Raw genomic sequence first — 14,738 nt, 5'->3', positions numbered from 1 at the left:
CGTCACCGCAACCAGGTTGGTTTCCCAAACCAATGAAACAGCAGCTATGTTAGTGTCCCAAAACATAAATTCAACTTAGTGGCGTGGTAATTTCGAGCCGAAACCTACAGAATTACTCAAAATTCCCTCGTAATGCAAATCTGAAAAGGGTTATTTCGACAGTTATTTCATTTCTCAAGTCTACCCATTGTAGTTATTGGTTTGGTACTGTACTATTAGTAGAAGGAATTCCGTAATATTTTTGTGATGTCAAAAACTGTTGTGATGTCATTTACGTGAGACATTCTGAATGTCACTCAAGCACCCGAACTTCACCTTAACTTTCTTGGGAAAAGAACTTATGCCTATCGAGACTGCGAAAGACCTGGCCTTAATCAAACACATTATCAAGTCCAGTTCCTCTTGCATGTCCTGCCTTGGACAAATAAATCGTGTTGAACACGCTCTTGACAAGAGAACTCTTATTAGTGCTATTTTAAATGTCCTAGTGTTAGTAAAATATTTTACTGTTCAAATGTGTGGTCAAACTCTTCCAGTTGCAATAAAGACAAACTGCAAGCTGTTCAGAATTTTGCCTGTAGAATGGTAAGCAGCGTACGGAAATACGACCATGTTGCATGCTTAACATTTTCCATCACCTAACTGGTCATTCGGATTGACAAGAGAGAGAGGGTGGGGGGGGGGGGGCTGAGGGAGGGAGAGAGGTACAGTGCACTGATAAGGCTAATATACCCTGGCTTGGAGCCAAGCATCCTTGCTAAATACTGACAGGCATGAATAGTGTCATGAAAAGCTTCGAGAAGAAACTTGAGAAAACGCTAACAGTTTTAGGAATTTTTTTTTTTTCAGGCGAGGTAAGAAGTTAACATGTTTTAGGGTACGTATAGTGTTTTTATTGTAGATTTTCTGTCCTGTTTCTCGCATGTACACGGAGATCTAAAACGATCTGATGATGACGATGATCAGGTCAGTAACTGGATCGATGATGCTGGTAATCAAGACAGTAGAAAAGACATCTGCTTGTCTAAACCATATCCAAAGGGTGTGGATTTTTGGCCGTTCTGGTCAGAAGTAGGGTATCGACTTTGGCCATATTGGTCTCAAATAGGGTATGGATTTTGCACCCTTGTCTTGAATCGTGTGTTTTTTAGAAGAAGCTACTTTTTCATCATTATCAATAAGAATATCAACAAAAGCCCTTCATGATGCCTTTAACATTAATTAGAAGGCAGGTCTGAAAGAGGGTATTGATTTAAGGGTCAGGGGCCCGTTTCTCGAAGGTCCCAAAAAGGTTTTCGCCCCGAAAAGCCGTAGCAATTTCCGCCCCATTCCTCGCATGTACACGGGAATCTAAAAGGATCTGTGTTGATGATGATCAGGTCAATTACTTGATCGATGATGCTGGACAGTCAAGACAGTATAAAAGGTATCTGCTTGTCTAATTAAGGATTTGGGCGGGCTGAACATAATTGCCAGGTGTGACTGATGGGATAAAAGAGGGTTTTCGTAAGCTGCATAATTGGAATCAAGGATATGGGTTACCGACCAAGCGCGTCTGGATTTTGACAAAGATTTTGTATTTTGGCGTGTTTATCAGGACTGAGACGCAGCCGAGGTCCATAAACATAAAATCCTGACCGAACGAGCTTGGTTAATAAAGGAATTATTTGTCTTCCTGGGCAAGACACTTGACTCTTACAGAACTCTCTCCACCCAGGAGCGGAACAGAATAACTGTTAAGGCGAAACCCTACAAAAGGGAAGGGGGCCACCTGGTATTAGACTACCATCCCAACCAGATGGAGAAGCAATACAATGAAACCTGTATTAAGGGGACACCCTTGGGACCCTCAGTAGCGTCCGATTAATACAGGGACAAAAGGTATCTGCTTGTATCTTGCTGGACAAAACCAAATGTATGCTCATAGGCAGTAACAGGAAACTAGAGAGCAAAGTTGCTCTAACTGTGTCAATTTTTGATCATTGTGTGAACGATGTTATTTGTTTTAAATATCTTGGAATTTTAATATCGTCTGATTTTACCTGGACAAATCATGTCGAATATATGGCAGGGAAAATTAACCAAAGGCTTGGCCTACTTAGGCGCATTAAGCATTTATTACCGTTTAGGGCGCACATTCTTTATTATAAAAGTCTGGTCATGCCCTTATTCGAGTACGCAGATCTAGTTTGGGGTGACAAGCATAATGTAACTTTAATGTCTAACCTACAAGTCTTGCAAAATAAAGCGGCTAAAATAATTTTAGATCGACCGTTGTATTCATCTGCGTTGCATGCATTAGCGACTCTGAAGTGGATACCGTTAGAGAAAAGGCGTTTCCAGCGAAGATGTGTGCACGTATACAAATGTCTAAATGGATTTATAAATCACGAATTGACTTTAGTAACACAACAACATCAGCATAATTATAACACCGTGAGACATAAAGTCAATCTCAGACTCCCCTGCGTTAGAACGAACTGGGGAAAACAAAGAACTGCCTATCACGCTGTTAATGATTTTAAATCTCTCAGCCAGATAATACGAGACTCTGCTAATGTAAATATTTTTAAGAGACAGGTTTTTAATTTTTTAACTTAAGTGTTTTATAAATTTCATATTTTTAGTTCTATTAATTAGTATTAATCTTTGAGGTCCTTTTCGAAAACCCCATGTACGTGAAAAAGTTTCCTCAATGAAGATTACTATTATTATTATAGGGTGTCCGCACAAAACAGATTCTAGTATGTTGTGAAATATTAGTTATTTTTTAACCCTTTTGTAACGGTGCAAGATCAAAGATTAGCTAAGACTGCTCACAGTACAATGGCCAATCAGTCAATGCATCACTCTGGAATAATCACGTAGCGTTAAAACGACATTGCTGAACAATGCTAAAGGAGTCTTAGCTGAAAATTAAGAACTAAAAGGCCCTTGAGGTGTCCGCTTATTGCAGGTTTTGCGCAAGAAAATCGCTAAATATTGCTGTCCGCGTCCGTTTAAAAAAGGAGTCCGCTGAATGCAAGTTTATTTTACAGTAAATGTGGGAAGAAAATTTTGGGACTTAAGCTGGTGTCCACTTAATAGAGGGTGTCCGCTTAATGTGGGGTCCGCGTAATACGGGTTTCACTGTATAACTAATTGTTCCATGCTACATGATCTTGGATAAGCCCCAGTTGTATTGGACCCATTTTGTCCGATTGCGACTCTACCTTAGTTAAGCTACTGAATTTCCAAAGCCCCTTTGACTCTCTTTTATGGGATAAGATTTTCAAATCTTTAGCTTCGAATGTGTCAGTGAATTAAGTCGGTGTTTAAGGGTTTACTGGTGCAACTCGTTCGAGCCTTCGTTTCGTGGAGGTAACATCGTGGCAAGTGTCTTTTGGTAATTTAATCATACAAATTACATGTGAAGCAGACATTGGGCAGCAGGCACTCGACCCATATGCATGTCTTACTCTAAACGTGCTACTGAGGATGGAAACTCTACAAATCTAAAACTGCCAACCCTATGAAAGGCAAAACCATCCAATCTGGAGACCTGTTGAGTACCGAGCATTGGGGTATTGGCAAATTGGTAATTTCCCTTATAGGCTATAATATGATGGAGTACCCCCATCCCCTACTACTCCCGCAAGGTGTATGCACATAGCGTACAAGTAAGACAACTCAAATTAACTTTATTTAAACGCGGTAAAATTCCTTTAGCTATACAATGTTAAAACACACTCCGTAACTAACTCGGTATATGTAAGAACTAAAATTATAAAAGGATTAAAATGATATAATAAAATAATAAAAGAAGCTGCTTTCCAAGGATGCCATGTGAATTCAAGGCGACACCGGGCGATATAGTTCAGTTTTGAAATAATCTCTTAGGGCTGTTGCTTGTCGGAAATCTGTTAAGCTGCTTCACAATTCTATTCCATTCATCGACCACGGCTGTACAAAAAAACGTTTCTCTAAGCAATCAGCAATGTGTTGTGAAATAATCACTAATCCTACTGTCTATGTTTGTGGTCGACAAGCTGTTTCCAATGATCTGCCGTATCGAATGTAACTAATGTTCGCAGTGAATTCGAGTATCTTCCTAGCTCGGAAATCTTTGGTCATCCTCAGATATGATCAGGTCTTCTTAAAACTCCTGACACTCACAATAAAAAAGTCTCACAGCCTGACTAGGTAAAAGTTGGTAGGCCTATATACAGTACTTATGCACTTAATTTCACATCGGTCAGACGTAAGCGTCCAACGCACACCTCAAATGCACACGCGTCAGTTTTCTATTAACGGGTTAAAAAACGCACTCATCTGCGCGAACTCGTTTAAAACTCGATTTAAAACTCGTTTTCATTTTAAATCACCATTCTAAAGTTCCAAGTTTATCAGTGAAAGTTCCTTGGTACATGAAATTAAAAGCACGTCAAAGGTATTTCGTCCTTCCCGAAATTTACAATGTTTTCAATTGGCGGCGAGCGACTCGAAATCGTCTATGTTCTTCGAATAAGTTGTTTTTCGCTAGTTTCCAATATTTAAGTTATATATTTCGATTCACATTTTTGTTTCTATTTTGAGTGACAATGAATTTTTTTTTCGTTAATCAGCTCTGAAATAAATTCTTTATTCGCGATCAATGTTTCATTTTTCACGGCTCGATAGAAATGGAGCAGTATGCGAATTATGTCTGGCAATCGTAGACGCTTTGAATTTACATATTTTAAATAGACCACGTCATGATTTCTTCACGGTAACTAACTCTATTTTGTGAATCTGAACCTTCCTTAATTAGTACTACTCGGCAGATACCTGGATATTTGTAGCTTTACACAAAAGGGACGAAAACGAAACATTTCATCGAGCTACTTTTTCACACCCGGCCTGTCAGGGTTTCCTTGAAATGAATTCATGGCGGAACGTTTTATTTGTTCAGAACGTAATCAAGGCGGTCCGTCTTTCGCTGAAAAAAAAACCGCGTGAAAGAAATAGCTAGAAATGGCTGTGCAAAATCCTGGGGGCGGGAAGCATTTCCACGCATTTCCAAGCATTTTTTTTTTTCACGTCACGCACGGCGGACTAAGCAAAAGATGCACTACTCGTAGTCTGCGAAGGCGGCGGCGTCTTTGTTGGTTCTTGTTTGCACAGGTAATAACGATTGTATGAATGAGAATAAGAACAAGAATAAGAAAGGGCGCGAATTATTCGTAAATGATGAGAGTATTTTCCTGTTTCGAGCACATTATTACGAAAACCATAGAAATTATATTTTTACTCTTGTCACGAAGACGAGCAATTTCTGTCCATCGTGGTAATCAATCCCGATCAAGAAGGTATCGGACATAAATTCTTCAAAACCACAGGCAGCCCAAGCTCTGTCTATGAACCACACAAGCAACACAATATACAATTTCTGTTCATTTGTCAATCTTAAGATAATTTTTCAAAGCACTCGCCGAATCAAATCTTTCTTTCAATACAAGGACCGTCTAAATCGTTCACAGAAATCTAAGGTCATTTATAAAGCTGCTTGCTGGGACTGCAGTGACTTTACATAGGCAAAACAAAACGACGGCTTCATAATAGGAAAACGGAACATTTCAGGGCTCTCACTAAGAATGACCCCACATCAGCCATTGCCGACCATATAAAAGCCACAGGTCACAACATCAAGTGGGATCATTTTGATATTCTAGCTTCTGGTAAAACAGATTATCATTGTAAAATTAAAGAAACTTTGCTCATCCAAGAACTTAAGCCGGCTCTTAATCTAAACGTCAGCAGTGAGAAGCTGATACTTTATTAATAAGCTTAGGCTTTTATTGTTTTACTGTTAAGAAACAGATGTTTCTTAACCTCGTTTCCAGACCCCTTATTTACATTTCATATATAGTTTTCAAAAATTGTAACGGTCTTTATTCCACTTTTGAAAATGTATCTTGTGTAGCATACGAAACGTCAAGTTATTAAAATGCGTAAGTTTAATATGTTTACCACCGCTATTTGTGTTTTATTCCTCGTTAAACTACGATGGCCCAAGAACAAAAGCCTTTATGGCATCGAATTATAAGGGTTTATATGGGATTTTCTACAAGATATCCATGAAGGTAGTTAAAAGTGAAAATTCTCAATAAAAATGGCTTACCTTATTCCATGCATGTGTTGGTTGCTCTTGGTATGGTTATTTAACCAATTTTACTTGATTTAATCGACTTTTTTCAATTCCGGTTTTCCCTTCATAAAGAGAGGACGTCCCCCACCAGTGCCCATTTATACACCTGGGTAAAGAGAGGCGCCGTGAGAATTAAGTGTCTTGCCCAAGACACCACACAATATCCCCGGCCAGGACTCGAACCCGCACCGCTCGATCCGGAAGCGTGCTTACAAACCATGAGGCCACAACTTGCGTTATGCCTCCTTGCGTTATGCCTCTTTCGTCATGCTTCTTTGCACTGTGTCTCTTTGGATTATGCCTATCTGCGTTATGACTATTCGCAGAGTCAGCTTGTTGCCATGTAGTGGTCAACATGCAGGTTTGGATCTGCTGAGTTTATTAAATGACCTTTCTAAAATTCATATTGCTTTTTATCACAAGTGAGTGAATGTTAAAGGCTGGTTTTCACTAGCGATGGAGTCGAAGTCGAAGTCGTAATCAGAAGCATAGAGCGATATGATCTAGTGAAAATGAAACCGACGGAGTCAGAAGCAGAACACCCACTCCGCTTGCGACTCCGTCGCTTATGATCTAGCGAAAACAAGATCGTCGGAGTCGGAAGCGGAAGCAGAAGAATAAACTAATCAATTCCATCAAAGTTATCTTCCACGCATAGTATAATTGCAGAAACCTACCGTAAAATATTATTGTCTAATGAAACGTGTATTTATGCTCTATGTTATTGCATCTATTTGTAACTCCTTTACCATACAATGCAGTGGCTGCACGTGGTTTGCTGGGAAGAACTGACAAAAACATCATTTGCCATTTTTTTGGCCACCGAGGTGGCCGTTTATTTTTATAACAATAAACTTTTACTCTGAGAAACATTAAACAATCAAAATCATTCCCAGCAAAGGTGGGGGAGTACCCGCACAAATATTCAAAAAATACCATTTTCCCTATCCCAAGGGAGGGTGGGTGGGAAATTACGAACTGCGTGTAAAGCACGAGTGTTTGGGAAAAGAGGACAGTAGCCTGGCCTCGTCTGCTTAAATATAGGTTTTCCAAGGACCCGGATGTCCCCCCAACCCTTTGCTGGGAGACTGGCACTAACCAGATGCATAAAACCATTTATTCCCCGGTGGGGTAAATAAATCTCCTTAAAAGGACCAATTTTTGGATCTGGACTCGTTAGATTGCAAGAAACCAGACAGTTTGTAATCCCGACATGTTGAAATAATGTGGGAATTTCATAGACTTAGAGTTCGCAGAATATTTCTTTTCTGTTATCTAAAGGAGAAGATTTTGAAATACACTGTAATTCAAGTCCTTGTTCATCTGTTAGATTCGTTTGTTTCAACTTGTGTAGGAACTGCTCTTTATTTTTAAACTGGAATATGCTTGTCTTCGTTTTGTTCTGAAGATTGTTAAAAAAGAACCTACAAATCGAGGACTATGTACATAGAGGCACCCCATTTTTAACACTCTCTAAGCACCTCCTCTAATTGGACACTCTTTCTCTATTTATGTCAGGTTTACTTCAGTACACAGAAAGGCGGCGGGTCCTGTACAACGTCATCTGACTTTTTAAAAGAAAGCCTCAATTTTGAAACAACTTCTTATCACTTTTTGCACAACTAATTGGTATGTATCTCCATCCTGTGTTTCGTTCCCTCATTGTATTCTCAATCACGCGTTACTTCACCAACCCATAAATGAGATTGTAATGCGTTTCAGACGAATTCCCAACAAAAGAATTGGAAATGCGTTTGGCATCTTAACACTACAGCCATATCCCTGTAATCTGAACGGGACAGCTTTCCTCAGGTAGGTTAAACTTACAGAATGTGATAGTTCAGACACGAAATTTGGCTTAGAATTTCCTTGGAGTCTTTTTATTATTATTTTGCACGATGATTGTACCTGAAAGAAACAAAATATATTTTTCTAGCGGTCTATTGAACTAGTCTTTGTTTGTTTCCCGGGGGAGAGGGCAGGGTTACTGTTTTAACAGCTGTTTATCGAGCCCATGTGCGAACCTACATGTTCATTTTGATGCAAATGAAACTCATTTCATCGGCACTCGTTTTGAAATCGAGGCAAAAAAAAACTTTGTAAAGGAGAATTCTTATCTTTGACAAAGTCGAACTATATTTTACGAAAACTGTAATAGATGGAGTAAAGAAAACTCTTTCTTTATTCCATTTTTGATTTATAATTTACTGGTTTATATTAAAGCTACATGTATTTCTTTCCGATTTCTCGTCGTCTTCCCAGGGGTGATTCAGGGAATGTAGTTACGATTAATGGGTATTTTGATTTGCAATTTTACAGTGAATTATGCATGTAACTTTTTTCTCACCATGCTTTCTGTCGAGAAAGAACGTTGCCGTTGAAGTCGTTCAAGCTACGGACGCAATACTTCAAAAGACATTGTTTTACAAAGCTTCCTTTGAAAACAAACAGCATTTGACCATCATTTGGAAAGCTTGCTCGCTACCTTGTTAAGTTTTGTTGCGGAAAAGCGAGTTAACTTTCTTCCCAACAGTTGGAATAAGAAGCACTCGTGGCAGTGATGGAAACCAAGTTGAACATTCATTTTTTATTTCAACAAAGTTGAAGAGGGAAGACTTTAAACTTGATATGTGGTGAGTTTTACAAAGCAAAGTTTTACAGACACTAAGCGCCTTATTCCATACCCTTCCGCCTTCTTACGACCTCAACTGATGGTTAAGCTGCCACCCACTGATTTTCGCTTACAAATTCGCGTGATCGTAGAATCCCATCTCTTCAACGGGTGAAAAACAGAATGATGTCAAACATCGGCCATGTTAGTCTACTATGGCCGCCATTTTAAAACAAAGCCCAAAATCTCAGCGCTAATAAAGTTTTTCGTAGTATCCTGCTAGTTTTTGTCTTTACATCAAGACAGTCTATTTTCGCGGGTGAAGAGCAGAGATGTAATGGTTGCATTGGCGTGCTGGACTTCGTATGGAGCGATCTGGGTACTGCGGTATTGCGCAAAACACTTTACAACCACAGTGTAATCTTCAACCATGTAGGGCCGGGTTGCTCAAAGCCTGATTAAGCTAACCCAGGTTTAGTGAGAATTTTGCTCAACAGTTTTGTAAATTTTTGGTGAAGTCTTTTGTTATTTTTTGTCCTACAGGTCTGAGATTTAATAATCTCAAATTACACAAAAATTGGCAGTGGAAAACACTTTTATACAAGCAAAATTAATTTTCCAGTTAACATTTATTCCTGGGTTAGCGTTAACTAGCTTTCACACAACCTGACCCTGGGGCTCGTTTCTTGTAGTAGTTCCGAAAAGTTTTCGCACCCGGAAAGCCGTAGCAAACTCTCAAACTTATTCTTAATGTGAAGAGAGGCTTTCTTTATACAAAAAGTCTCAGGCGTATACACATCGCTGTTTTTAGATACAAATTAATTAAAAATTGCTTTGCGGGCCCGAAAAGTTTCCGGGGCTTTGGAGAAACGAGGCCCTGGTGTGTGAAATTAGATATAGACCGGTGAATTGAATACTAGGGTGAAAAGAAGTGAGGGAGGAAATACTCATATAAGGAACTTGGGTTTATCGTATGCTCACCAAGTCCTCTCGTTCCACAAAATATAAGGCTAACGCTTTTCTTTTTTCTGTGTTGGAATTTTTCTTGGACGGTTGAACTGGCACGACAAAAAAATTTAAAAATTTCGTGTCTACAAGCAGCCATGTATTATTTTGCTTATTTTACAAACAACACGGAATAAGATGATTTTGGTGATTTCTCGAAGATTTTTTGAAAATTAATTATCCGAATTAAGACTACTAATTCCACTTACAATCATTTTCCGACATATTGCGAGGATCTCCAGGAGCGATTCGAAGATGCTTCGACTATGTACCAACAATGTTTGGTTTATTCTTCACTGAAACAAGGCAAAAGACTACAGAAATAGTGACGTCATTGATAATTTTACACTTGTGTTTGAAACGTTCATGTATGGCAACGACGAATTTGAAATAAACTCGAAAACCCCTTTTATAATACTTTTTTTCAGTATGAGAAGAAATTGAGCCTTAGAAACGACAATACGAGAATGCCGACTGCGGGGAGGATTACAACTGAAATAAAACACAATGAATCTTTCGTTTTCTTATAATAAAATAAAGGTGAAATTACATTTTGGGGGCAAATATGAAGTGAGTTTTGAATTTGTTTCAATTGCTGTTTTTTAAAAACTAAAATTAAAACAGGAAACGTGTTTTTTTAGAACTAAATTTCTTAGGAGAATGAATAACCATACCTATGAATCACGTACAGTATTAGGATATTCTGAAAAAAACTGAGTGTTATATGACGTCATACTGGAAACGAGTGATCATGATATGCTGATAGTTTACAAAGAAGTACAAGATATATTAGCGGAGCTCCGGCGGCCCGAAAGGCCGCCAAGCGGAGCACCACAACTATAGGATCAGAACCACATGCACGCATGCAACTCTTCTTTCATGGTCAACATGGCTAACGGTATGGATCGCGGGCGAATTCGCCCTACGACATGAAAACGACGACGACGTCGCGCAACATGACTGCCATACTCCAGCTGATTGGCCAACCAAGTCTGCAGCCTTCGTTTGCAGCGCACATCGTCGCCTACGTCTTTTATATTGGACATCCATGTTATGGTCAATTGACACCTATCAAAACAACGTATCCACCGACCAATATCACGTGACCATATCGTGGCTCATGTTTAGAGCTCACTTATTTTGGCCATCTAGGCGACTGATTATCTGAACTGATCAAGTAAACATTTAAATAAGCACTTTTCCTAATATTTTAACTTCTCTAAAAATCACGAGATAAGTATATATTTTTCAACAAACGCGTTCAACTCTGAAATTCAAAATGTGCTTGTTTTCAGACAAAGCAAGCTATTGAGCTGAAAAAATGTTAGCAGATATAAATTTACCTCCTCCTATGTCTGATGAGAATAAAAACCTTGGTGACTCTTTAGTTGTAAGTTTTAGAAAATAATGATGTTACGAGCATACCTGGCAAAAAAAGTGAAACGTGGAATTCAACCCCTCAAAGGGCAAGATCATGTGCTTTTCAACCAAGAGAGATCCTCCAAAACGGGAATATGTATACGGTGGACAAATTGTAGAAGAAGTGGATTCTCACCCTTATCTGGGAGTAGTGCTTGACAACAAAATGAGGTGTCCTCCACACATTGATGAAATCTCTTCTAGTGCACAGTTAAGTCTTGTGACTTATTAAACGCAATCTGTGGAACTGCCGAAAGTCAGTGAAAGAAACCGCTTACACGACTCGTGTGACACCGAAGCTCCAGTATGCCTGTAGTGCATGGGACCCGCACTACCAGAAAGATAAAGCCGCTCCAGAAAGGATACACGTACAGCGAAAAGCAGCTCGCTTTGTCACAGGAAATTACGATCGAGCGTGACAGGAATGTTGCAAGATTCAAAGTGGGTCATGGTTCCTTAAACAGGAAATGGGAGGACTATTTGATTCCATACAAAGAAGGGAGAACACGGGGAAGCCATGACTTTATTGTACCGAAAGGACACAAGGATGTTTTTAGATTTTCTTTTTTTCCAAGGACAATAGCTGAATGGAACAAACTCTGTTACTAGTCAATCTCTCTCTATCTTTAAAAGTAAACTTTGTTAGGTTATTTCTAATTACAATTAGTTTTATTTGTAGTTTTTAGTTTTTATTATCATTTTAATGTTTCAGAGTTGGCGTGATGTCCTCTGGATGATTCCGACGTAATAATATTTAGATTTAAATTTAGACTGATAAACAGAAAACCTCACCGCAAAGGTACAAACTCCAATCAAAATTCTCGCTTATCCTGGGTTAGTGTAATCAGGCTTTGAACAACCCGGTCCAGGAGCTCTTCTTTTAGGCTTCGCTAAGTCTATGCGTTTAAACCTGTAAAGAGAAATAAAACACCCAGCCTGACGCGAGATGTTGGTACCGGTACATGAATAACGTGATCCCGCGTAACGTTCCCGCGTAAAAACCGTCTTCCCCGCGAGAACTTTTCGTAACGCGAGAGAAACTGGTAACGAAAAGAGATTCCAACATGGCGGCGGGAGTTTGCAGTTTTGAGGAGGTTTATTATTTATAGACTTATTTTGGTGCTAAAGGTACAGTGAATACGCGCATGATTTATCTTTTTAAACATATTTTTCCTCATCTGGTTGGGGTTTGAGTGCAAGGAAAATGGTTTTGGCGGCGGAGCAACTTCAGAACAGTAAAATGAAGACTGCTTGTTCCACCGCTCACGCGGTGCAGCTCACTAAGAACAGCAAAACGCCTGAAGGTAAGTTTAGGTCCTACTGTTTTCAAAAATTGGTATTTCTTGCTTAAGTTAGCTTTAATTTCGTGGAATAGTTTTGTGTTGCGCTTTTATAATTTATACAGCGGGAAATTCAAATTCTGAGATCTCGCACGTGCCCGCCGTTGTTTTGAGCAACAAGGTTCCGAGACTGACGTTTGTCAGAGATTATAACTTATAAAATAAAGCAACGCCTCAAAAATCCTCTCAGACAATACTAAAGGTGCTGAAAAATGCTCAAAGATTAAAAGGTGCTAAAATTATTGATTTAAAAAAACACAAAAGGGCGCCATCTAATATGCATAAATGTTGCACGTGGAAGCTAAACTTCTGTAAACTCGTTGGAGTGTGATTTTACTAGAGCGTGAGCTGTAAAATCTTGTTCAGTTTGTATAAAAAATAATTGGAAATCATCATTTGACAAATGTTGGGTTAGAATTGTATGAGTTACATGTAACACAATTTATTAGAATATTTGCTCTATATTTGTATCTAACAATTAGACTACATATTGGAATAAAAACGCTCTCTGGTGAAAAATAAATTGAAAACATAAACTTTCGGCTATCAGTCTTTAGTATATTCTCAGCTCCGACTATTGCATTTCTAGCTCTCTGATTGGCTCAAAAACTCCGACTATGAGCCATTAGTCGGAGTTTTACCTTATATGGAAAACAGTCCGCCAAGTTTAAAAATTTTCCGCTCTGTAAAATTGTTGAAATAAAAATCGGCGGCAAAAACCCGATTAAGAATATACTAAAACAATTATTCCATTCGACCTTGTTGGATATGAAGTGATCATAACCAACTCGCGCTACGCGCTCGTTGGTTATTTATCACTTCATATCCAACGCGGTTTCATGGAATAATTGTTAAATAGCCTTTCACGAATGAAAAATGTGGTGCGCAAGCGAAAATATATACGAATGGGGTGCGAAAAATTGAGAATAAAAACAAGCGTGAAAAAAGCTAGAAGATAAAAATGTAAATGAGGCCTGATTACAATAAAATCGAGTAACAATTCTCAGCACAGATGACATCATTTCTCTACTGGATTTCACTCTTTCAAACAATTATTTTGTCTATGATAACTGCATATACAAACAGATCCACGGCTGTGCAATGGGCAGTCCAGTTAGCCCCATTGTTGCTAACCTCTGTATGGAAGTGATCGAAGATTTAGTTATCAGTACCTCACCAGTCCCACCAAGGGTTTGGAAACAATATGTTGACAACAGCTTTGTGATTATCAAGAAGGACGCCGTTTCTTCCTTCCACAATACTCTTAACGCCTGTGATCCCAAAATTTCTTTCACAATCGAACTTGAAAACAACGGCCAAATTGCCTTCTTAGACACCTTGGTTTCCAGAAGAAATGGAGTTGCCTTTATTGATATATTTCGGAAGCCAACCCATACTGACCGTTATTTGGATTTCTCTTCCCATCATGCAAAAGAACACAAAATCAGCACGGCCTTGACCCTCTTGTTCCGGGCATCCAACCTCCCTAGCAGCATTGAAGGAAAAACACGTGAAACCAATCATGTTAGGGCCGCGTTAGAAGCTAATGGTTACCCAACAGCTGTTATTTCTAACATTCTCAATAAGAAGCCACCCCCATCTACAGTTCCTCCACCAGAAGAACTGGTTTCTATGTTCTTCAAATGGGCTGATCCATCTAATATGTACCAGGGTTTTGCATGTCTCCCTTACATTAGCGGCCTAACCGAGCCCCTCACAAGATTACTCCGCAAAAATGATATCCAAGTTGTCAACAAACCACTGAAAACCCTTCAACAAGAATTCCTTGAAGAACTTGAAGAACTATTCAAATGGCTCTAATGTTGCCAACCATGCATGGCAAAACAATCACTCCATTGATTTCGACAATGCTTGTGTCATTGACAAAGGCAATTACCGCGTTCGCAAAACACTAGAATCTTGGCACACAGCAAAAACCGTCAACGTGGAAAACAACTCAAAACCGTTGCCTAGGCAATACTCGATTTTATTGTAATCAGGCCTCATTTACATTTTTATCTTCTAGCTTTTTTCATGCTTGTTTTTATTCTCAATTTTTCGCACCCCATTCGTATATATTTTTGCTTGCGCGCCACATTTTTCATTCGTGAAAGGCTATAGACTGATAGCCGAAAGCTTATGTTTTCAATTTATTTTTAACCAGAGAGCGTTTTTATTCCAATATGTCTTATCCTGG

General features: G+C 39.0%; 2 protein-coding genes across 2 annotated transcripts; both read left to right on the top strand.

Annotated features, from left to right (window-relative positions):
* Positions 1 to 1,848: 1,848 nt before the first annotated feature.
* Positions 1,849 to 2,690, top strand: LOC149103577 (uncharacterized). The gene has a single exon (XM_089272807.1). The coding sequence runs from the start codon at positions 1,918 to 1,920 to the stop codon at positions 2,599 to 2,601; it is 684 nt and encodes a 227-aa protein (XP_089128933.1). The 5' UTR covers positions 1,849 to 1,917; the 3' UTR covers positions 2,602 to 2,690.
* A 10,254-nt stretch (positions 2,691 to 12,944) lies between these two features.
* Positions 12,945 to 14,362, top strand: LOC149103576 (uncharacterized). The gene is made up of 2 exons (XM_089273304.1): positions 12,945 to 12,951; positions 13,536 to 14,362. Exons 1-2 carry the CDS (start codon positions 12,945 to 12,947, stop codon positions 14,360 to 14,362), a joined length of 834 nt encoding a protein of 277 aa, XP_089129430.1.
* The last annotated feature ends 376 nt before the right edge of the window (positions 14,363 to 14,738 follow it).

This window comes from Orbicella faveolata, unplaced genomic scaffold (assembly GCF_042242905.1).
Source record: "Orbicella faveolata isolate gen_17 unplaced genomic scaffold, um_ofav_v1 contig_35, whole genome shotgun sequence".
In the NCBI taxonomy this organism is placed as follows: domain Eukaryota; kingdom Metazoa; phylum Cnidaria; class Anthozoa; order Scleractinia; family Merulinidae; genus Orbicella; species Orbicella faveolata.
The sequence above is the reverse complement of the archived record's forward strand: the minus strand, read 5'-3'. Positions and strand labels throughout refer to the sequence as shown.

Bases quoted from the DNA above. Each gene is read 5' to 3' on its own strand.
- LOC149103577 (XM_089272807.1), top strand. From the start codon at position 1,918: ATGCTCATAGGCAGTAACAGGAAACTAGAGAGCAAAGTTGCTCTAACT.